At 51.1% G+C, this 23312-nt stretch overlaps 1 protein-coding gene across 4 annotated transcripts in view; it reads left to right on the plus strand.

The window, feature by feature from the left end:
* The first annotated feature begins 2352 nt into the window (after window positions 1-2352).
* Window positions 2353-23312, plus strand: part of LOC143986929 (CAP-Gly domain-containing linker protein 4-like) — a 62116-nt gene continuing 41156 nt past the window's right edge. Inside the window, exons 1-5 of one of the 4 annotated variants that reach the window (XR_013276570.1) lie at window positions 2353-2521; window positions 2869-2951; window positions 10126-10287; window positions 11400-11518; window positions 18392-18535. Coding sequence is in view for 3 of the 4 variants with exons in the window: in XM_077485338.1 (XP_077341464.1) it covers window positions 10146-10287; window positions 11400-11518; window positions 18392-18439 (309 nt within the window). In the remaining variant the exon portion in view is untranslated. Of the gene's footprint in view, window positions 2522-2786; window positions 2952-10125; window positions 10288-11399; window positions 11519-18391; window positions 18536-23312 lie in introns of those variants that run through there. The other 3 variants (XM_077485340.1, XM_077485338.1, XM_077485339.1) reach the window with 3 other exon arrangements.

Genomic DNA, 23312 nt, shown 5'->3' on the forward strand with positions numbered 1-23312 from the left:
AACATTGAAGCTCTGGGATAAGGATGAGGACACTGAACATTGAAGGTCGGGGATAGGGATGAGGACACTGAACATTGAAGCTCGGGGATAGGGATGAGGACACTGAAGCTCGGGGGTAGGTATGAGGACACTGAACATTGAAGCTCGGGGATAAGGATGAGGACACTGAACATTGAAGCTCGGGGATAGGGATGAGGACACTGAACATTGAAGCTCGGGGATAGGGATGAGGACACTGAACATTGAAGCTCGGGGATAGGGATGAGGACACTGAAGCTCGGGGGTAGGTATGAGGACACTGAACATTGAAGCTCGGGGATAAGGATGAGGACACTGAACTTTGAAGCTCGGGGATAGGGATGAGGACACTGAACATTGAAGCTCGGGATAAGGATGAGGACACTGAACATTGAAGCTCGGGGATAAGGATGAGGACACTGAACATTGAAGCTCGCGGATAAGGATGAGGACACTGAACATTGAAGCTCGGGGATAAGGATGAGGACACTGAACATTGAAGCTCGGGGATAAGGATGAGGACACTGAACATTGAAGCTCGCGGATAAGGATGAGGACACTGAACATTGAAGCTCGGGGATAGGGATGAGGACACTGAACATTGAAGCACAGGGATAAGGATGAGGACACTGAACATTGAAGCTTGGGGATAGGGATGAGGACACTGAACATTGAAGCTCGGGGATAGGGATGAGGACACTGAACATTGAAGCTCGGGGATAGGGATGAGGACACTGAACATTGAAGCTCGGGGATAGGGATGAGGACACTGAACATTGAAGCTCGGGGATAGGGATGAGGACACTGAACATTGAAGCTCGGGGATAGGGATGAGGACACTGAACATTGAAGCACAGGGATAAGGATGAGGACACTGAACATTGAAGCACAGGGATAAGGATGAGGACACTGAATATTGAAGCACAGGGATAAGGATGGACACTGAACATTGAAGCATGGGGATAGGGATGAGGACACTGAACATTGAAGCTCGGGGATAGGGATGAGGACACTGAACATTGAAGCTCGGGGATAGGGATGAGGACACTGAACATTGAAGCACAGGGATAAGGATGAGGACACTGAACATTGAAGCTCGGGGATAAGGATGAGGACACTGAACATTGAAGCTCGCGGATAAGGATGAGGACACTGAACATTGAAGCTCGGGGATAAGGATGAGGACACTGAACATTGAAGCTCGCGGATAAGGATGAGGACACTGAACATTGAAGCTCAGGGATAGGGATGAGGACACTGAACATTGAAGCACAGGGATAAGGATGAGGACACTGAACATTGAAGCTTGGGGATAGGGATGAGGACACTGAACATTGAAGCTCGGGGATAGGGATGAGGACACTGAACATTGAAGCTCGGGGATAGGGATGAGGACACTGAACATTGAAGCTCGGGGATAGGGATGAGGACACTGAACATTGAAGCTCGGGGATAGGGATGAGGACACTGAACATTGAAGCTCGGGGATAGGGATGAGGACACTGAACATTGAAGCACAGGGATAAGGATGAGGACACTGAACATTGAAGCACAGGGATAAGGATGAGGACACTGAATATTGAAGCACAGGGATAAGGATGGACACTGAACATTGAAGCATGGGGATAGGGATGAGGACACTGAACATTGAAGCTCGGGGATAGGGATGAGGACACTGAACATTGAAGCTCGGGGATAGGGATGAGGACACTGAACATTGAAGCACAGGGATAAGGATGAGGACACTGAACATTGAAGCACAGGGATAAGGATGGACACTGAACATTGAAGCATGGGGATAGGGATGAGGACACTGAACATTGAAGCTCGGGGATAGGGATGAGGACACTGAACATTGAAGCACAGGGATAAGGATGAGGACACTGAACATTGAAGCACAGGGATAAGGATGAGGACACTGAACATTGAAGCACAGGGATAAGGATGGACACTGAACATTGAAGCATGGGGATAGGGATGAGGACACTGAACATTGAAGCTCGGGGATAGGGATGAGGACACTGAACATTGAAGCATGTAGCTCAGGATAGGCACTACAAGTCCCAGCAATGCAGAACCTACTAGGTAACAAGGGAAGTATTAGTGTTGTGACGCACGGCCCAGTGTTTGTGTTGTGTGTAACGTCACTTCCGTAACATTATGTGATGGTTTCGCTGAACTGTATTGCCGAAACTATATTGGAACGCATCGCGCATGCGCAGTACACAACTTCTGGCGAAAACGTCACTTCCGTAGCATCCTGTGATAGGTAGCAAAATATGACACTACAGCGGAACACTCAGCGCGCATGCGTACGTCCAAGAGAAGGAGACGGGAAGTGACGTCATCATTGGGCGCCGTGCAGGAGAGGTGAGAGGAGACATTCTACACAGCGCTGATTGGTTGTCTCTTCTCCTCAGGAATGGCGGCGAGATCTCTGAGCTCAGCACTGCGATCCCTCTACGTCACATGTCTCCGGACTGAGCCACGCCTCCTCCTACAGGTCAGTGACTGACCCCCCCCCCCTCCGTGAGCCGCCACCCCTCCCCCATCTGTGAGCCGCACACCCTCCGTGACTGACCACTCCTCCCCCTCCGTGACCGGTGTTCTGCCGTATAGTGTCCGGTGTAGTGTCATATTTTGCTGCCAGACACAGCATGCTACGGAAGTGACGTTGCACTACAGCGGCCTCCCGTCACATCACACACCGGAAATGATCGGCGGAACACTCAGCGCGCATGCGTCCGTCTAAGAGAAGGAGACGGGAAGTGACGTCATCATTGGGCGCCGTGCAGGAGAGGTGAGAGGAGATATTCTACACAGCGCTGATTGGTTGTCTCTTCTCCTCAGGAATGGCGGCGAGATCTCTGAGCTCAGCACTGCGATCCCTCTACGTCACATGTCTCCGGACTGAGCCACGCCTCCTCCTACAGGTCAGTGACTGACCCCACCCTCCGTGCCCGTCCCCCCTCCGTGACTAACCACTCCTCCCCCTCTTTGATAGGCCCCTCCCCCCTCCGTGATCGCCCCCCCCTCCGTGATTGGCCCCTCCCCCTCCGTGCCCGGTGTTCTGCCGTATAGTGTCCGGTCTCTTGTTATATAACATCCTCCATCTGATAGTGTCCTCTGTGTAGTGCGCATGCGCAGTACACAGCAACACAGATTCCGACAATTGGCGAGGATGAACGGCGCCTGCGCACTGAGTCCAGGTTCTCTCCCCACCATCCAAGTGGACACAGAGTAGGAATATAAAAGAGCCGAGCGCAGCGAGGGGCCCTCTAATATTCACAGCCCTATGTCCGCTTGGATGGTCGGGCACCACCTCCACTCACCGCGCAGGCGCCGTTTAGCTTCCGAGATTTTCCGAAGCTTCGTCTGCTCCGTACTGCGCATGCACACTACACAGCGGACACTATTTGATGGCCGGACACTATACAGCAGAACTCCGGCTATCAAATAGTGTCCGCTGTGTAGTGCGCATGCGCAATACGGAGCAGACGAAGCTTCGGAAAATCTTGGAAGCTGAACGGCGCCTGCGCGGTGAGTGGAGGTGGTGCCCGACCATCCAAGCGGACATAGGGATGTGAATATTAGAGGGCCCCTCGCTTCGCTCGTCACACTTCGGGCTCCGCCTCGCTGCGCTCGGCTCTTTTATATTCCTACTCTGTGTCCACTTGGATGGTGGGGATAGAACCTGGACTCAGTGCGCAGGTGCCGTTCATCCTCGCCAATTGTCGGAATCTGTGTTGCTGTGTACTGCGCATGCGCACTACACAGAGGACACTATCGGATGGATTATATGACAAGACACCGGCCCCTCTTCCCCCCTCCAGGATCGGCCCCTCCCCTCCGTGCCCATCGATACCGGACACGTCACACTATGACATCACACCGAGTACATCCATACCCGACACGTCACACTATGACATCACACCGAGTACATCCATACCCAACACGTCACACTATGACATCACACCGAGTACATCCATACCCGACACGTCACACTATGACATCACACCGAGTACATCCATACCCAACACGTCACACTATGACATCACACCGAGTACATCCATACCCGACACGTCACACTATGACATCACACCGAGTACATCTATACCCAACACGTCACACTATGACATCACACCGAGTACATCCATACCCGACACGTCACACTATGATATCACACCGAGTACATCCATACCCGACACGTCACACTATGACATCACACCGAATACATCCGTACCCAACACGTCACACTATGACATCACACCGAGTACATCCATACCCGACACGTCACACTATGACATCACACCGAGTACATCCATACCCGACACGTCACACTATGACATCACACCGAGTACATCGATACCGACGCGTCACACTATGACATCACACCGGGTACATCCATACCCGACACGTCACACTATGACATCACACCGAGTACATCCATATCCGACACGTCACACTATGACATCACACCGAATACATCCATACCCGACACGTTACACTATGACATCACACCGAGTACATCCATACCCGACACGTCATACTATGACATCACACCGAGTACATCCATACCCGACACGTCACACTATGACATCACACCGGGTACATCCATACCCGACACGTCACACTATGACATCACACTGAGTACATCCATACCTGACACGTCACACTATGACATCACACCGACTATGGGGCCTAACAATCTCCAGAGGTGACACTTTACACACCTTCCATATTATAGAGGAGGCGATGGAATGATTGTTCTCTGACAATTGCAGTCATACCTCACACACACATATATATGTATTTGGGTCCCCCCTCCCCCCTTCATACTGAGCACATAATAATCACACAGATGTGAGGTGATGGAATACAGAGAAGACATCCAATCATTTCATTATCATCTCAATATGACCTTAGAGAATAAATTGGTGCATTTTGCAATTTTTTTTATGTCACCCGGTATTTGTGCTGCGATTTTTGAAGCTTACATTTTTTTTTTAGTTTTTAAGAAAAAATAAACACAATGCATAACCTGATTTTATTTTATTTTGTAAAGTACAGTAATACCTTGAATTCCGAGCATAATTCGTTCCAGAAGAATGCTTGTAATGCAAAACATTCGTATATCAAAGCGAGTTTCCCCATAGAAATCCATGGAAACTCAGACAATGACTTCTATCGTATGCAGTACCGCATGTGGCCAGAGGGGGGGCACGTCGGAGAGACACGAAAACCACTCTGAGCCGCTCGGATGCACTCAGAAATACTCAAACACTTGGAGAGGCTCAGAAACACTTGGGAACGGAGTGTTTCTGAGCAGCTCTGAGTGTAACTCGCGCCCCCCCTTACCTCTGGCCAAATGAGGTACTACACACCGCAGATGCCTGAATCCTGCTGGTTTTGGGAGATAACGTTCGCAAGCCGAGTCCAGGATTTAAAAAGAATTATAGCTTGTATTTTGAAACGCTCGTTGACCGTGTTACTCGCAGTCCGAGGTATTACTGTATGAAAGATGTTACGTTCAGTACATAGATACCAAACATGTCCTCCTCTTAAAATTGTGCAACAGCAACAACCTACGTCCATTTTACTACCCATTGGTGATGCTTTAAAAGCATTTACAGGTTACCATGGTTGGAGGCGTGGCTGGTGACATGGATGGATGGGTGGAGACATGGATGGATGGGTGGAGACATGGATTGATGGATGGATGGGTGGAGACATGGATTGATGGGTGGATGGGTGGAGACATGGATTGATGGGTGGGTGGGTGGAGACATGGATTTATGGATGGATGGGTGGAGACATGGATTGATGGGTGGAGACATGGATTGATGGGTGGGTGGAGACATGGATTGATGGGTGGAGACATGGATTGATGGGTGGAGACATGGATTGATGGGTGGATGGGTGGAGACATGGATTGATGGATGGGTGGGTGGAGACATGGATTGATGGGTGGAGACATGGGTGGATGGTTGGAGACATGGATGGATGGGTGGAGACATGGATTGATGGATGGGTGGGTGGGTGGAGACATGGATTGATGGGTGGGTGGGTGGAGACATGGATTGATGGATGGGTGGGTGGGTGGAGACATGGATTGATGGGTGGATGGGTGGAGACATGGATTGATGGGTGGATGGGTGGGTGGAGACATGGATTGGTGGGTGGATGGGTGGAGACATGGATGGATGGGTGGAGACATGGATTGATGGGTGGAATGGGGGGAGACATGGATTGATGGGTGGGTGGGTGGAGACATGGATTGATGGGTGGAGACATGGATGGATGGGTGGAGACATGGATTGATGGGTAGATGGGGGGAGACATGGATTGATGGATGGATGGGTGGAGACATGGATTAATGGGTGGGTGGGTGGAGACATGGATTGATGGGTGGGTGGGTGGAGACATGGATTGATGGATGGATGGTTGGATGGTTGGAGACATGGATTGATGGATGGATGGTTGGAGACATGGATGGATGGGTGGAGACATGGATTGATGGATGGATGGGTGGAGACATGGATTGATGGGTGGGCGGGTGGAGACATGGATTGATGGGTGGGTGGGTGGAGACATGGATTGATGGATGGATGGTTGGATGGTTGGAGACATGGATTGATGGATGGATGGTTGGAGACATGGATGGATGGGTGGAGACATGGATTGATGGATGGATGGGTGGAGACATGGATTGATGGGTGGAGACATGGATTGATGGGTGGAGACATGGATGGATGGGTGGAGACATGGATTGATGGGTGGAATGGGGGGAGACATGGATTGATGGATGGATGGGTGGAGACATGGATTGATGGGTGGGTGGGTGGAGACATGGATTGATGGATGGATGGGTGGAGACATTGATTGATGGGTGGAGACATGGATTGATGGATGGATGGTTGGAGACATGGATTGATGGGTGGAGACATGGATTGATGGGTGGAGACATGGATTGATGGATGGGTGGGTGGAGACATGGATTGATGGGTGGGTGGGTGGAGACATGGATTGATGGATGGATGGGTGGAGACATTGATTGATGGGTGGAGACATGGATTGATGGATGGATGGTTGGAGACATGGATTGATGGGTGGAATGGGTGGAGACATGGATTGATGGGTGGAGACATGGATTGATGGATGGGTGGGTGGAGACATAGATTGATGGGTGGAGACATGGATTGATGGGTGGGTGGGTGGAGACATGGATTGATGGGTGGAGACATGGATGGATGGGTGGAGACATGGATTGATGGGTGGGTGGGTGGAGACATGGATTGATGGGTGGAGACATGGATTGATGGGTGGAGACATGGATTGATGGGTGGGTGGGTGGGTGGAGACATGGATTGATGGGTGGGTGGGTGGAGACATGGATTGATGGGTGGAGACATGGATTGATGGGTGGAGACATGGATTGATGGGTGGGTGGGTGGAGACATGGATTGATGGGTGGAGACATGGATTGATGGGTGGAGACATGGATTGATGGATGGATGGATGGGTGGGTGGAGACATGGATTGATGGATGGATTGATGGAGACATGGATTGATGGATTGATGGGTGGAGACATGGATTGATGGATGGATGGGTGGAGACATGGATTGATGGATGGATGGGTGGAGACATGGATTGATGGATGGGTGGAGACACGGATGGATGGGTGGAGACATGGATTGATGGATGGATGGGTGGAGACATGGATTGATGGATGGATGGGTGGAGACATGGATTGATGGATGGATGGGTGGAGACATGGATTGATGGATGGATGGGTGGAGACATGGATGGATGGATGGATGGATGGAGACATGGATGGATGGGTGGAGACATGGATTGATGGATGGATGGGTGGAGACATGGATTGATGGATGGATGGGTGGAGACATGGATTGATGGATGGATGGGTGGAGACATGGATTGATGGATGGGTGGAGACACGGATTGATGGATGGGTGGAGACATGGATTGATGGGTAGATGGGGGGAGACATGGATTGATGGATGGATGGGTGGAGACATGGATTGATGGATGGATGGGGGGAGACATGGATTGATGGATGGATGGGGGGAGACATGGATTGATGGATGGATGGGTGGAGACATGGATTGATGGATGGAGACATGGATTGATGGATGGATGGGTGGAGACATGGATTGATGGATGGATGGGTGGAGACATGGATTGATGGATGGGTGGAGACATGGATTGATGGGTAGATGGGGGGAGACATGGATTGATGGATGGATGGGTGGAGACATGGATTGATGGATGGATGGGTGGAGACATGGATTGATGGATGGATGGGGGGAGACATGGATTGATGGATGGATGGGGGGAGACATGGATTGATGGATGGGTGGGTGGAGACATGGATTGATGGGTGGATGGGTGGAGACATGGATTGATGGGTGGATGGGTGGAGACATGGATTGATGGGTGGATGGGTGGAGACATGGATTGATGGGTGGATGGGTGGAGACATGGATTGATGGATGGATGGGGGGAGACATGGATTGATGGATGGGTGGGTGGAGACATGGATTGATGGATGGATGGGGGAGACATGGATTGATGGGTAGATGGGTGGAGACATGGATTGATGGGTAGATGGGGGGAGACATGGATTGATGGATGGATGGGTGGAGACATGGATTGATGGATGGATGGGGGGAGACATGGATTGATGGGTGGATGGGTGGAGACATGGATTGATGGATGGGTGGGTGGAGACATGGATTGATGGGTGGAGACATGGATTGATGGGTAGATGGGGGGAGACATGGATTGATGGATGGATGGGTGGAGACATGGATTGATGGATGGATGGGGGGAGACATGGATTGATGGGTAGATGGGTGGAGACATGGATTGATGGATGGGTGGGGGGAGACATGGATTGATGGATGGATGGGGGGAGACATGGATTGATGGATGGGTGGGTGGAGACATGGATTGATGGATGGGGGAGACATGGATTGAAGGGTGGAGACATAGATGGAGACATGGATTGATGGATGGGTGGGTGGAGACATGGATGGATGGGTGGAGACATGGATTGATGGATGGATGGGGGGAGACATGGATTGATGGATGGATGGGGGGAGACATGGATTGATGGATGGGGGAGACATGGATTGAAGGGTGGAGACATAGATGGAGACATGGATTGATGGATGGGTGGGTGGAGACATGGATTGATGGATGGGGGAGACATGGATTGAAGGGTGGAGACATAGATGGAGACATGGATTGATGGATGGGTGGGTGGAGACATGGATTGATGGATGGGTGGGTGGAGACATGGATTGATGGGTAGATGGGGGGAGACATGGATTGATGGATGGATGGGTGGAGACATGGATTGATGGATGGGTGGGTGGAGACATGGATTGATGGGTGGATGGGTGGAGACATGGATGGATGGGTGGGTGGAGACATGGATTGATGGATGGGTGGGTGGAGACATGGATTGATGGGTGGATGGGTGGAGACATGGATTGATGGATGGGTGGGTGGAGACATGGATTGATGGGTGGATGGGTGGAGACATGGATTGATGGGTAGATGGGGGGAGACATGGATTGATGGATGGATGGGTGGAGACATGGATTGATGGATGGGTGGGTGGAGACATGGATTGATGGGTGGATGGGTGGAGACATGGATGGATGGGTGGGTGGAGACATGGATTGATGGATGGGTGGGTGGAGACATGGATTGATGGGTGGATGGGTGGAGACATGGATTGATGGATGGGTGGGTGGAGACATGGATTGATGGATGGATGGGTGGGTGGAGACATGGATTGATGGATGGATGGGGGGAGACATGGATTGATGGATGGATGGGGGGAGACATGGATTGAAGGGTGGAGACATAGATGGAGACATGGATTGATGGATGGATGGGTGGAGACATGGATTGATGGATGGATGGGTGGAGTTTGGGGGAATGCAGCGCCTGTTCTCTCACATGTGTGATCTCCCCATGCAGTGGTGCAGCACCTGCTCTCTCACACACGTGTGATCTCCCCATGCAGCGGTGCAGCCCCTGCTCTTTCTCACATTTCTTATCTCCCCACACAGGGGACGCAGAGACGGCGGCCATGTTCTCTTCTCCCCTGATTGACATCGTGGCCGATATAAGCCTGAGAAGCCGCTGGACCACCATGAACGCCCTGCACTACGCCGCCTACTTCGATGTCCCCGAGATAATAGACGTCATTCTAAAAGCTTCAAAGCCAAGAGGTAACGGGAGCTTATAATAAGGGGTTAGAGGTTTATAATGGGAGGGTTTGTAATAGATAAGGAGGGAGGGGCTTATGGGGGAGGGGCTTACAATGGGAGAGGAGATTATAATGGGAAGATGGGCTTATAATGGGAGGGGCCCCCAGTGGTGATTAAATATCACCAAATGAAATGTCCTGTGGGTACAGTGTTGTATGACCGCATAATTGTTATTCAAAGTGTGAGAGCGCTGAGAGATGGAAATTATCCTGGGCAGGAAGGGGGAGGGGGTGCCAGGTAGGCAAGTGGTTAAGAGATCCAGCAAATCTTATGAAAGTTTCCATGAAAACTGAAAAAACTCATCTCTCGCCCCCCTAGTATTTTTTTTTCAGTGTATGACTTCAGCTTCCTTAAACCTCTACCCTCCATTTGTCAAGCAGGGGTGGGCAAGAAGGGCAGGAGCCCCGGGCGAGCATGCTCCAGATTAGTAGCTGATAAGTAGAGGGTGAGGACTTCACGTCTGGGTTGGCAGCTGCTGCTGTCACACAGTCCTTCCTCACACCCCCTCTGTCCCGTACATCCATAGCTGACATGCACACTGCAGACTCCATGGGGTGGTATCCCCATTCTACATCATGTGTTAGTAGTGGGGGAGGGGCCGCTGTTCTGCATTCTTTGGACGGACTCATCCCAGAACCGTGTCCATGACAGCCTGGGCTCAGAGGAATGCCATTGGCTGTCATTCTTCATATCAAAAGACTGGCGGCATCTGGTGAGAATAAAAACTGGGGGCGGGGAAGAGAGACCTCTCCAGATGGAAGGCGGGTATTGCAGCAGAAGTTGCTTTTTTGCTTTTAAAAATATTGCAAAGGAGACAAAGCCGAGAGATTTGACATTGAGCTGTTTAGTGAATATTGGAGGTGGTTGTGATTCCGCTGGCAGGCCGCAGTGTTCAGCTCTCGGCATGTTTGCACTTCAGGGAGGAATGTTCTCCTCGTCCGGCCGCTGTGACCGGTTAGCTCTCTGCTGATTTGCCACCATGGAGTCAATGTTGTATTTTCTGTGTGAAGCGATGACGATCTCGCGGTTTGGCGTCCTGCCGCCCCGCTGTGACTTTCCTCTTCCTCTTTCAGATGTGGATGCCACCTGCAGTGACTTTGATTTCGGGACGGCGCTGCACATCGCCGCTTCCAACCTGTGCCTGGGAGCCGCCCGGGCGCTGCTGGAGAACCGCGCCAATCCCGCCTTCCGGGTAAGAGCCAACAAATGTCACCACCTGAACGGCGAGACGATCGTTTCCTGATTTTATATACCAGCTTCAGAGTTTCTGGTTCTTCTCCTCGGCACACTCCGGGGGGCGCATTATTAAACAAAAACACATTCAAAAAATAGAATTTGTCTGGTATATTTCTCATCCTATAGTAACACTGTATATATATATATTATTCATTTTCAATACAACTATTTACTAAATATCCTTAAAAGAGAAGTATAGTAAATGGTAATGAAAATCTCCCATTTTTAATCTTTTTATTTATTCTTTTTTAAACTTTTAGGTTGGTAGTTATTCTTTTTATTTTGTGCAATTTTTTGGTTGCGCCACCAAATAACAGCCCAAAATAAAGTCTCCTGCTGCTGCTGATTGCAGTGATAGCACATATGTGAATGTTGGTTGGTGTTTGTACCCGGAGTACCGCACCCAGAAACAATCGTGCGCTCTTTTCTTTTTATATCCTTTCTAAAACGCATCGACACTGATTTTTGGGGTGGGGGTGGGGCTGTACATTGACTGATCAATGTAATAGCCAATCAGGGGCTATCACAGGTCGGGATGCACCGATATCAGCCCCTGAAAATAATCCGCTGAAAATGGGGTGATCTGCGTTTTACATATGACATGCTGCGTCCCGCTGACGTCAGTGGAGAATCGCCTCCCGCTGACACCGGTGCAAAAATAATCCCCTATTCATTTGTAACCCCCCCCCCCACACACCTATTGACTTCAATGTAAAAAATGCCCCCTATTGACTTCAATGTAAATACACCTGCCACATTATTGACCTTCTGAAAAATGTTTTATAAACCTGTCTGTGTTGGTTTCGGTGCATCTGAATTTTCGGTTTTGGCCCCGGAATGTTTAATTTTGGGCACCACCAATCACAGGGGATCAGGTGATTGGGAACCTCCCATTTCCTGAGCGGTGACGGCTCGGTCTCTGGGAGTGAGCTCAGCACAATCACAGATCGGTATACAGGCGGCCCCATGGATAAAGCTGTATATAGGGGTACGCTCAGCAGGAAGGGGTTAAACCAGCCTGTGATTGTAAAGGCAGAAGGTGCATTCTATGCATGAAGGTAAAGAACCTTCTGTGTGCCCCTCCCCCCCCGATATTTACCTGAACCCCAGCTCTGCCCAGCGATGTACGAGACGCTCACCAGCCCGGGACTGCCGTCCTCATTGGCCGAGACAGCAGAACTGCACCAGTCCCTCCCGCTGCTGTCAATCAAAGTCAGTGAACCAATGAGGAGCGAAAGGGGGCGGGCCACGGCTCTGTGTCTGAGTGCTTCCTGTGGGGGGGGGAAGGAGGGAGGAGCTCTGAAGAGGGACCCGAGAAGAGGAGGATCCGGGGTGCTCTGTGCAAATCCACTGCAGAGTCAGTAAGTATAATATGTTTGTTATTTTTATAGGGAAAAGAAATAACATTCTATATATTTCCACTAATCAGCCGGCTCCTTGTTAGAATAAAATCTTCTGTGGTTTTTATTTCTTTTTTAATACTTTGTAACCAAATCTTCATGTTGGTTTTGTAGTCGGCAGGAAACCTGAAGAGGAAATCACCTTTTACTCCTCTCGGCTTCAATACGCTGCGTGTTCAGTTCTGACAAATGTCCTATTGTATGGTGGGGGATGGGCACGGGGGATGGGGGGTGCAGGATCTGGTGCTGCTCTGCATACAAACCAATCAGCTTCTTCAATGATCCACTTGCTGACCCGCCCCTTTTCTGCAACTTTGTGTTTACAAGTTTAAATCTCTATTTTTTTTTTGCTAGAAAATGATTTGGAACCACCAAACATATATTTTATATATAAAATGGCGATCATTGCGATATTTTATGTCACATGGTATTTGCACAGAGGTCTTTCAAATGCAGTTTTTTGGGGAAAAATACACTTTAATAAATCACTGAAGGGATTGTAAAGTTCTTTTATTTTTTTTAAATAACAAACATGTTACACTTCCCTCCACTGTGCGGCTCGTTTTGCACAGAGTGGCCCCCGATCCTCCTCTTCTGGGGTCCCTCGGCGGCTGTCTCTGCTTCCTCCCGCAGGTACTTCTCACGTTCATGCGAGCTCCCCGTATGGTGAGAAGCACCTGCAGGCGCGCTCCCGTGATACAGCCGGTGGCTATAGCCGCTCGCTGTATCACACGGCCCCGCCCCCCGGCGTTCCGCGTCAGTGGATGTGATTCACAGCAGCGCGAGCCAATGGCTTCGCTTCTTTCAATCCATCCCCTCCAGCCAATCAGCGGCCAGGCTGAGCGGCAAAGAGGATGGCGGGGGCGAGCGCGGGATTTTCGAGGGGTCAGGTAAATAAAACAAGGGGTGGGGGGGGGGGCGGAGGCAGTGTGAGATGTTTTTTCACCTTAATGCATAGAATGCAAAAAACATTTACCACACGACCCCTTTAAAGTCAGACCAGTTTTTTATTTTTTTTGTATAATATAAAAGATGATGTTGCACCGAGTAAATAGATACCGGACAGGTCACATTTAAAATTGCGCCCACTTGTGGAATGGCACCAAACTACGGTGCTTAAACCTCTCCATAGGCGTGGCCTGAAATTTTTATTTTTATTTTTCTTCCAGGTTCCATGTTTAGTGTTACAGAGGAGGTTTAGTGCTAGAATTATCTATCCATCACAGCAATGCCTCACATGTGCTTCTAACATCATTTACATATGTGGGCGCAAATGACGTATGCCTTCGCTTCTGCGTGCCAGCATGGAGGGACGGCCACTTTCATTTATCTATTTTATTTTTATTTTTTTACACTGTCCCTTTTTTTTATTTATTTTTTAATCCCTTGTGTTCCTGTTGCAAGAAATAGAAATAAGGATGACGGGTCCTCTTTATTGAGAGATCGGAGGTCAAAAAGACACAAAATCTCTCATTTTACCTTTTTAAAAAGCAAAAAGAATTACCAATAATTAGAGGAATAGAGGAAACCCTAATCAATGATCAATAAATAATTCCTGCGCTTTGAAATCTCAGTGAACCGGAAGTGCAGTCCAACAAAATACGGATGCGATGGACTGCGCTTCGGGTTCACCGGAACTTCATGGAGATTTGGAAGCGCGGGAATTATTGATTATTGAGTAGTTTTCTTCTATTCCTCCAATTATTGGTATATACACTTTATTAAGTGGTGACTGTTGGACATTATATATTGTTGCACTTTAATGATCTTTGACCGATTTTTAATCCTTATTTCCCCCCCACACACACGTTTTTGCACTATATATTGTATTGATATATATTTGCAGTGTATTGATAAACGCACAGTTACACATATAGTAGGAGGAGCCCAGAGCAGAGCCACACCCACCACCTTGCTTGCAGTGCCTCCTGGGATTTTCCTGTCTCAGGAGGCCTAGCCCTTAATTCAGAACAGGGGGGAGCGGGCTGGCTGAACCCGGAAGCGCTGGCGAGCCTCTTGCAGCGTGGCATCATGAGACCGATGGGGTGGTAAAAGGATTTCAGCGGGGGGGGGGAGGGGGGACAAAGATTTACATTAAAAGGACAATACTAAACTGTGGGCAATCTTTGAAAGGAGCCGATAAATACCTCTCTGGGGGGTCAGGAGGCAAATCTTTGCTTTCTTCTTTTTCTTCATCCTTTTTTTTTTGCCAGCAGGGGGCACCACTGTGTCCAGCACCCCCAGAGGCCTTTGGATAGGGAGTTGCATGGAACTCCTGAAGAAAATGAAGATTTGTCTCATTTCTCTGCTTCTCAGGTCACCACGGTTTAGTTTTGTCCCTTTTTAATGCTGCTACAGACCCCGGAGGCCTCCATGTTATTCCATAATAAATCCAAAAGGAAGTTTTTGTTGCATAAAAATAAAAGCAATCCTTTATACTCCCCGGCTGAAGCTGTCCCCCCGGCTCCACCCCCCCCCCCTGGCTCCACACCCCAGAACTGATCGATCACATGACCGCTGACCACTCTGTTCTCCATCTTCCCAGAACAGAGAGTGCCAACTGTCAGTCACCGCTCTCTACTCCGCCCCCTACTGGAGTTCCAGGCTAAGGAGGGGCGGGAGCAGCGAATTTCAGCTCTCAGTTTTAATCATGGCTGGACGGCGGGGGGAATATGGGGGGGGGGGGGTTGCTGGGAGGGGCAGCTGAACTGATACGAGAATGACTCCATACTTTTGGTGTGATCCATAAAGTAATTGTTGAGGATTTTTCTTTTGGTAACAGACATGTTATACTTCCTGCTCTGTAATGGTTTTTCACAGCCCAACACTCCTCCCTTTCATGTGCCACCATAGCAAAGCCATTTGCTATAAGAGTCACCCGTGCCGGCTCTATCCTGATCCAGGGTCTGTGTGTCCATTGACGCACACAGTGCAGCTCTTCCTTGCCCCCCACGGCCTGCGGCGATACACAGCAGCAGGGGCCAATGGCTCCCAATGCTGCACCTCTGTCCAATGAGAAGGGAGAGAGCGGAGAGGGCCGCTGCTCTCCAACACTGCACTGGATTGAGATCAGGCTCAGGAAAGTATTTAGAAGTGAATTTCTCCACATTGTAGCTACAGAGATCAGTGAGGGGGTACTGTGTATAATATTAGGGATGCACCAAATGGGTTTAATGGTGCCGAAAATGAAAAAAACACTAGGCCGAAAACCGATACCGAAACAGCACCGATACAGAAAATGACTGTTTTTAAAAAATATTTTTATACAGGAGGTGGTCAGAGACTGGGGACATGGTACAGGAGATGGTCAGAGACTGGCGACATGGTACAGGAGGTGGTCAGAGACTGGGGACATGGTACAGGAGGTGGTCAGAGACTGGGGACATGGTACAGGAGGTGGTCAGAGACTGGGGACATGGTACAGGAGGTGGTCAGAGACTGGGGACATGGTACAGGAGGTGGTCAGAGACTGGGGACATGGTACAGGAGGTGGTCAGAGACTGGGGACATGGTACAGGAGGTGGTCAGAGACTGGGGACATGGTACAGGAGGTGGTCAGAGACTGGGGACATGGTACAGGAGGTGGTCAGAGACTGCGGACATGGTACAGGAGGTGGTCAGGGACTGGGGACATGGTACAGGAGGTGGTCAGAGACTGGGGACATGGTACAGGAGGTGGTCAGAGACAGAGGACGTGGTACAGGAGGTGGTCAGAGACTTGGGACGTGGTACAGGAGGTGGTCAGAGACTGGGGACGTGGTACAGGAGGTGGTCAGAGACTGGGGACATGGTACAGGAGGTGGTCAGAGACTGGGGACATGGTACAGGAGATGGTCAGAGACTGGGGACATGGTACAGGAGGTGGTCAGAGACTGGGGACATGGTACAGGAGGTGGTCAGAGACTGGGGACATGGTACAGGAGGTGGTCAGGGACTGGGGACATGGTACAGGAGATGGTCAGAGACTGGGGACATGGTACAGGAGGTGGTCAGGGACTGGGGACATGGTACAGGAGATGGTCAGAGACTGGGGACATGGTACAGGAGGTGGTCAGAGACTGGGGACATGGTACAGGAGGTGGTCAGAGACTGGGGACATGGTACAGGAGGTGGTCAGAGACTGGGGACATGGTACAGGAGATGGTCAGAGACTGGGGACATGGTACAGGAGGTGGTCAGAGACTGGGGACATGGTACAGGAGGTGGTCAGAGACTGGGGACATGGTACAGGAGGTGGTCAGAGACTGGGGACATGGTACAGGAGGTGGTCAGAGACTGGGGACATGGTACAGGAGGTGGTCAGAGACTGGGGACATGGTACAGGAGGTGGTCAGGGACTGGGGACGTGGTAGAGGAGGTGGTCAGAGACAAAGGACGTGGTAGAGGAGGTGGTCAGAGACTGGGGACATGGTACAGGAGGTGGTCAGAGACTGGGGACATGGTACAGGAGGTGGTCAGAGACTGGGGACATGGTACAGGAGGTGGTCAGAGACTGGGGACATGGTACAGGAGGTGGTCAGAGACTGGGGACATGGTACAGGAGGTGGTCAGAGACTGGGGACATGGTACAGGAGGTGGTCAGAGACAGAGGACGTGGTACAAGAGGCGTCCCCCATTGCAGCCAGTGTGTGCCATTTTGCAGCCAGCCTGTGCAGGGAAGAGAGTCGCCTGTTTGATCACAGCGCCGGGAACATCACAGCTTTCATTTCAATAGCTGTGTGTTCCCGGCCGCGCCGTCACACGCAGCCCCTCCCCCTTGTCCGGGCACTTTGATAGACAGATCATCCATCCAATCCTGCGGATGATCTGTCTATCTAAGTGCCCGGACAAGGGGGAGGGGCTGTGTGACGGCGCGGCCGGGAACACACAGCTATTGAAATGAAAGCTGTGATGTTCCCGGCGCTGTGATCAAACAGGCGATGGAGGCGGCTTTCCTGCGCTATACACCCCCCATGATGGGCGGCACCAGGGGCCACAATCCGCAAGATTTCTGGCTCCCGGGTGTCTTCTATACAGGGAACAAGCTGAGATTAGGAGCACTCTTCTCTCTTAAAGGGAGTGCTCCTAATCTCAGCTTGTTCCCTGTATAGAAGACACCCGGGAGCCAGAAATCTTGCTGATTGATTGGGGATCAAATACTTATTTCACTCAATAAAATGTAAATCAATTTATAACTTTTTTGAAATGTTTTTCTGGATATTTTTGTTCTTCTCCTTCTGTTATAAAAAACCGACCAATAAAATGATAGACGATCGTTTCTTTGTCAGTGGGGGAAACCGACAGAATCCGCAGCCAATCAAATACTTTCCCCCTCACTATGATTTGTAGGGAATCTTCATGTTCCTCCTCCATAGATCCTCTATATCTGTATATATAAAGTATGTGTGTATATATATATATATATATATTGTGCTCTGATCTCTCGGCAGGTATTTCTGCTCCGCCCTCTAAGATCAGACGGGCGAATGAGACGATGAGGACTTTTATCAGAAGTTCATCTGTAAAAACGCCGGCGTCCGCCAAATCTCCCACAAAGATCAACCTGAGCCGCGTGACGTCTAAAATTAACACAGGTGAGTGTGGGAGGGATAAAAGTACCCCTATGGTGGGGGGAAGGATAAAAGTACCCCTATGGTTGGGGAGGGATAAAAGTGCCCCTATGGTGGGGGAGGGATAAAAGTGCCCCTATGGTGGGGGAGGGATAAAAGTACCCCTATGGTGGGGGGAGGGATAAAAGTACCCCTATGGTTGGGGAGGGATAAAAGTACCCCTATGGTGGGGGGAAGGATAAAAGTACCCCTATGGTTGGGGAGGGATAAAAGTGCCCCTATGGTGGGGGGAGGGATAAAAGTGCCCCTATGGTGGGGGGAGGGATAAAAGTGCCCCTATGGTGGGGGGAGGGATAAAAGTGCCCCTATGGTGGGGGAGGGATAAAAGTACCCCTATGGTGGTGGGGGGAGGGATAAAAGTACCCCTATGGTGGGGGGAGGGATAAAAGTACCCCTATGGTGGGGGAGGGATAAAAGTACCCCTATGGTGGGGGAAGGGATAAAAGTGCCCCTATGGTGGGGGGAGGGATAAAAGTACCCCTATGGTGGGGGAGGGATAAAAGTACCCCTATGGTGGGGGAGGGATAAAAGTGCCCCTATGGTGGGGGGAGGGATAAAAGTATCCCTATGGTGGGGGGAGGGATAAAATTGCCCCTATGGTGGGGGGGAGGGATAAAAGTACCCCTATGGTGGGGGGGAGGGATAAAAGTACCCCTATGGTGGGGGGAGGGATAAAAGTACCCCTATGGTGGGGGGAGGGATAAAAGTACCCCTATGGTGGGGGGAGGGATAAAAGTACCCCTATGGTGGGGATGGAGGGATAAAAGTGCCCCTATGGTTGGGATGGAGGGATAAAAGTGCCCCTATGGTGGGGGAGGGATAAAAGTGCCCCTATGGTGGGGGGAGGGATAAAAGTACCCCTATGGTGGGGGGAGGGATAAAAGTACCCTCATGGTGGGGGAGGGATAAAAGTACCCCTATGGTGGGGGGAGGGATAAAAGTGCCCCTATGGTGGGGGAGGGATAAAAGTGCCCCTATGGTGGGGGGATGGGAGCAATGCAGGGGTTGCGGCGCAGTGTAAGGGCCCATGGATGGTATATAAAGGTGAGATCTCACTAGGGATACATTGTATATTTCTGTACATCAGTAATGAGGCTCGTGTTGTACATTTCTGGAATGATTGGGGTTTATGATCTGCATCACACAATCTATACCGATCGTTTTCTAGTCATCGCTGATTATTACCCCGGAGCTGCCTCTGAACTCTTTATTCATCTCCTGAATTGTGAGCTGCGGCGGCGCGGCTCCGGGATTTCTACTTCTTATTATACCTTGCGGAATATTTCCCCTTCCTCGTTATTGATGTCAGCCAATCACTGAGCCCCACGAGCAGCGCCTGCGGAGAGTGCGCCGTTACCCCCGGCCAATTATATTTCTGTTTCTATAATCGATGCTTCAGATATAATGAAAAGGCGTCCAATGGAGCCGCTAACCGCCGGCTCCCCCTAGAGTTGGTCTTTGGTTTTGTAGCCCCTTTTATATACTTTGAAGGCCTCTGACAACGATGAATGTGAGGAGATCACATATCAGCATGGAGGTCCCACCACTTTCTAAACAACATCTCTAAAACTCAGCTATGCCCTCCTCGCCCCCGCCCTCCCGTGCCCTCCTCGCCCCCGCCCTCCCGTGCCCTCCTCGCTCCCGCCTTCCCGTGCCCTCCTCACCCCCGCCCTCCTGTGCCCTCCTCTGCCCAGCATGTCTAGATTTAAAATTGCGTGCGACTGCGAAACGCCAACAAACGACGGTACCTAAAAGCCTTTACAGGTTATGAGTGTAGAGTTAGTGGGGAATTATTGCTCTCACTCTGACATTGGTGGTGACGCCTCACATGTGTGGGGGGACGCAGAACGGCCCCTCACACCTCGCAGCCAGGACAAGAAGCCTCCGTCTTCCATCGAGGACACGGAGGAGAGACCGAGAAGAGCCTCACGCAGGTCAGAGCAGAATCCGCTTCATGCCTTCAGTCTGCACATTGCAGGCCGGGGACCCCCCACATGGTGGAATTACACTTTATGGGGAACTTTCCCCTGATTGTGGACACTTGTGATCAGGAGGAAGAGAAGCCGAGAGGTGGGAGAGATTTCCCCCTTCATGTCCAGTCACTGAGCTGGGAAGAGTCAGAAGTCCCCCTACCATAGAAGACCATCAGAGGACCCAAGAGGCACCATCCGAGAGGACCCCAACCATAGAAGACCATCAGAGGAGCCAAGAGGCACCATCCGAGAGGACCCCAACCATAGAAGACCATCAGAGGAGCCAAGAGGCACCATCCGAGAGGACCCCAACCATAGAAGACCATCAGAGGAGCCAAGAGGCACCATCCGAGAGGACCCCAACCATAGAAGACCATCAGAGGAGCCAAGAGGCACCATCCGAGAGGACCCCAACCATAGAAGACCATGAGAGGAGCCAAGAGGCACCATCCGAGAGGACCCCAACCATAGAACACCATCAGAGGAGCCAAGAGGCACCATCCGAGAGGACCCCAACCATAGAAGACCATGAGAGGAGCCAAGAGGCACCATCCGAGAGGATCCCAACCATAGAAGACCATGAGAGGAGCCAAGAGGCACCATCCGTGAGGACCCCAACCATAGAAGACCATGAGAGGAGCCAAGAGGCACATCCGAGGACCCCAACCATAGAAGACCATGAGAGGAGCCAAGAGGCACCATCCGAGAGGATCCCAACCATAGAAGACCATGAGAGGAGCCAAGAGGCACCATCCGAGAGGACCCCAACCATAGAAGACCATGAGAGGAGCCAAGAGGCACCATCCGAGAGGATCCCAACCATAGAAGACCATGAGAGGAGCCAAGAGGCACCATCCGTGAGGACCCCAACCATAGAAGACCATGAGAGGAGCCAAGAGGCACCATCCGAGAGGATCCCAACCATAGAAGACCATCAGAGGAGCCAAGAGGCACCATCCGAGAGGACCCCAACCATAGAAGACCATCAGAGGAGCCAAGAGGCACCATCCGAGAGGACCCCAACCATAGAAGACCATGAGAGGAGCCAAGAGGCACCATCCGAGAGGACCCCAGCCTTAGAAGACCATCAGAGGAGTCAAGAGGCACCATCCAAGAGGACCCCAACCATAGAAGACCATGAGAGGAGCCAAGAGGCACCATCCGAGAGGATCCCAACTATAGAAGACCATCAGAGGAGCCAAGAGGCACCATCCGAGAGGACCCCAACCATAGAAGACCATCAGAGGAGCCAAGAGGCACCATCCGAGAGGACCCCAACCATAGAAGACCATCAGAGGAGCCAAGAGGCACCATCCGAGAGGACCCCAACCATAGAAGACCATGAGAGGAGCCAGGAGGCACCATCCGAGAGGACCCCAACCATAGAAGACCATGAGAGGAGCCAGGAGGCACCATCCGAGAGGACCCCAACCATAGAAGACCATGAGAGGAGCCAGGAGGCACCATCCGAGAGGACCCCAACCATAGAACACCATCATAGGAGCCAAGAGGCACCATCCGAGAGGACCCCAACCATAGAAGACCATGAGAGGAGCCAAGAGGCACCATCCGAGAGGATCCCAACCATAGAAGATCATGAGAGGAGCCAAGAGGCACCATCCGAGAGGACCCCAACCATAGAAGACCATCAGAGGAGCCAAGAGGCACCATCCGAGAGGATCCCAACCATAGAAGACCATCAGAGGAGCCAAGAGGCACCATCCGAGAGGATCCCAACCATAGAAGACCATCAGAGGAGCCAAGAGGCACCATCTGAGAGGACCCCAACCATAGAAGACCATCAGAGGAGCCAAGAGGCACCATCCGAGAGGATCCCAACTATAGAAGACCATCAGAGGAGCCAAGAGGCACCATCCGAGAGGACCCCAACCATAGAAGACCATCAGAGGAGCCAAGAGGCACCATCCGAGAGGATCCCAACCATAGAAGACCATGAGAGGAGCCAAGAGGCACCATCCGAGAGGATCCCAACCATAGAAGACCATCAGAGGAGCCAAGAGGCACCATCCGAGAGGATCCCAACCATAGAAGACCATGAGAGGAGCCAAGAGGCACCATCCGAGAGGATCCCAACCATAGAAGACCATCAGAGGAGCCAAGAGGCACCATCCGAGAGGACCCCAACCATAGAAGACCATCAGAGGAGCCAAGAGGCACCATCCGAGAGGACCCCAACCATAGAAGACCATCAGAGGAGCCAAGAGGCACCATCCGAGAGGATCCCAACCATAGAAGACCATGAGAGGAGCCAAGAGGCACCATCCGAGAGGATCCCAACCATAGAAGACCATCAGAGGAGCCAAGAGGCACCATCCGAGAGGACCCCAACCATAGAAGACCATCAGAGGAGCTCCACATCAACTTCCAGACCAGGAGACCATCCGCCAGGAAAGCCTCTGATCGGTTCCTTGTGGGTGGTGGAGGCAGTGTAATCCCCCCCCCCCTCCGGTGTTTCAGACCTTCTGTAACAAGAGGCCGCAGGAGCTGATCGATTCCCTGTGGGCGGTGGAGGCTTCTAAACCTTGTGATCCCCCTGGATGTTCAAAGACCTTGGCTGGTTTTAGGGCCATAGGAGTCACTGACCTCCTGTAATAGGAGGTCTCAGGAACTGGTGAGCAGCCGATTTATGAGGTGGAAGTTTCCCTTATCTACTGTCACAACCTTCCATGGTGACATCATTCCCAGCTTAAAGGGGTTCTAAAGGTTCCTTTTTTATTTTCTAAATAGGTTCCTTTAAGCTAGTGCAT

Source organism: Lithobates pipiens, unplaced genomic scaffold, assembly GCF_037356315.1.
Source record: "Lithobates pipiens isolate NorthernLeopardFrog02 unplaced genomic scaffold, aLitPip1_a1.2 Scaffold_18, whole genome shotgun sequence".
Classification (NCBI taxonomy): domain Eukaryota; kingdom Metazoa; phylum Chordata; class Amphibia; order Anura; family Ranidae; genus Lithobates; species Lithobates pipiens.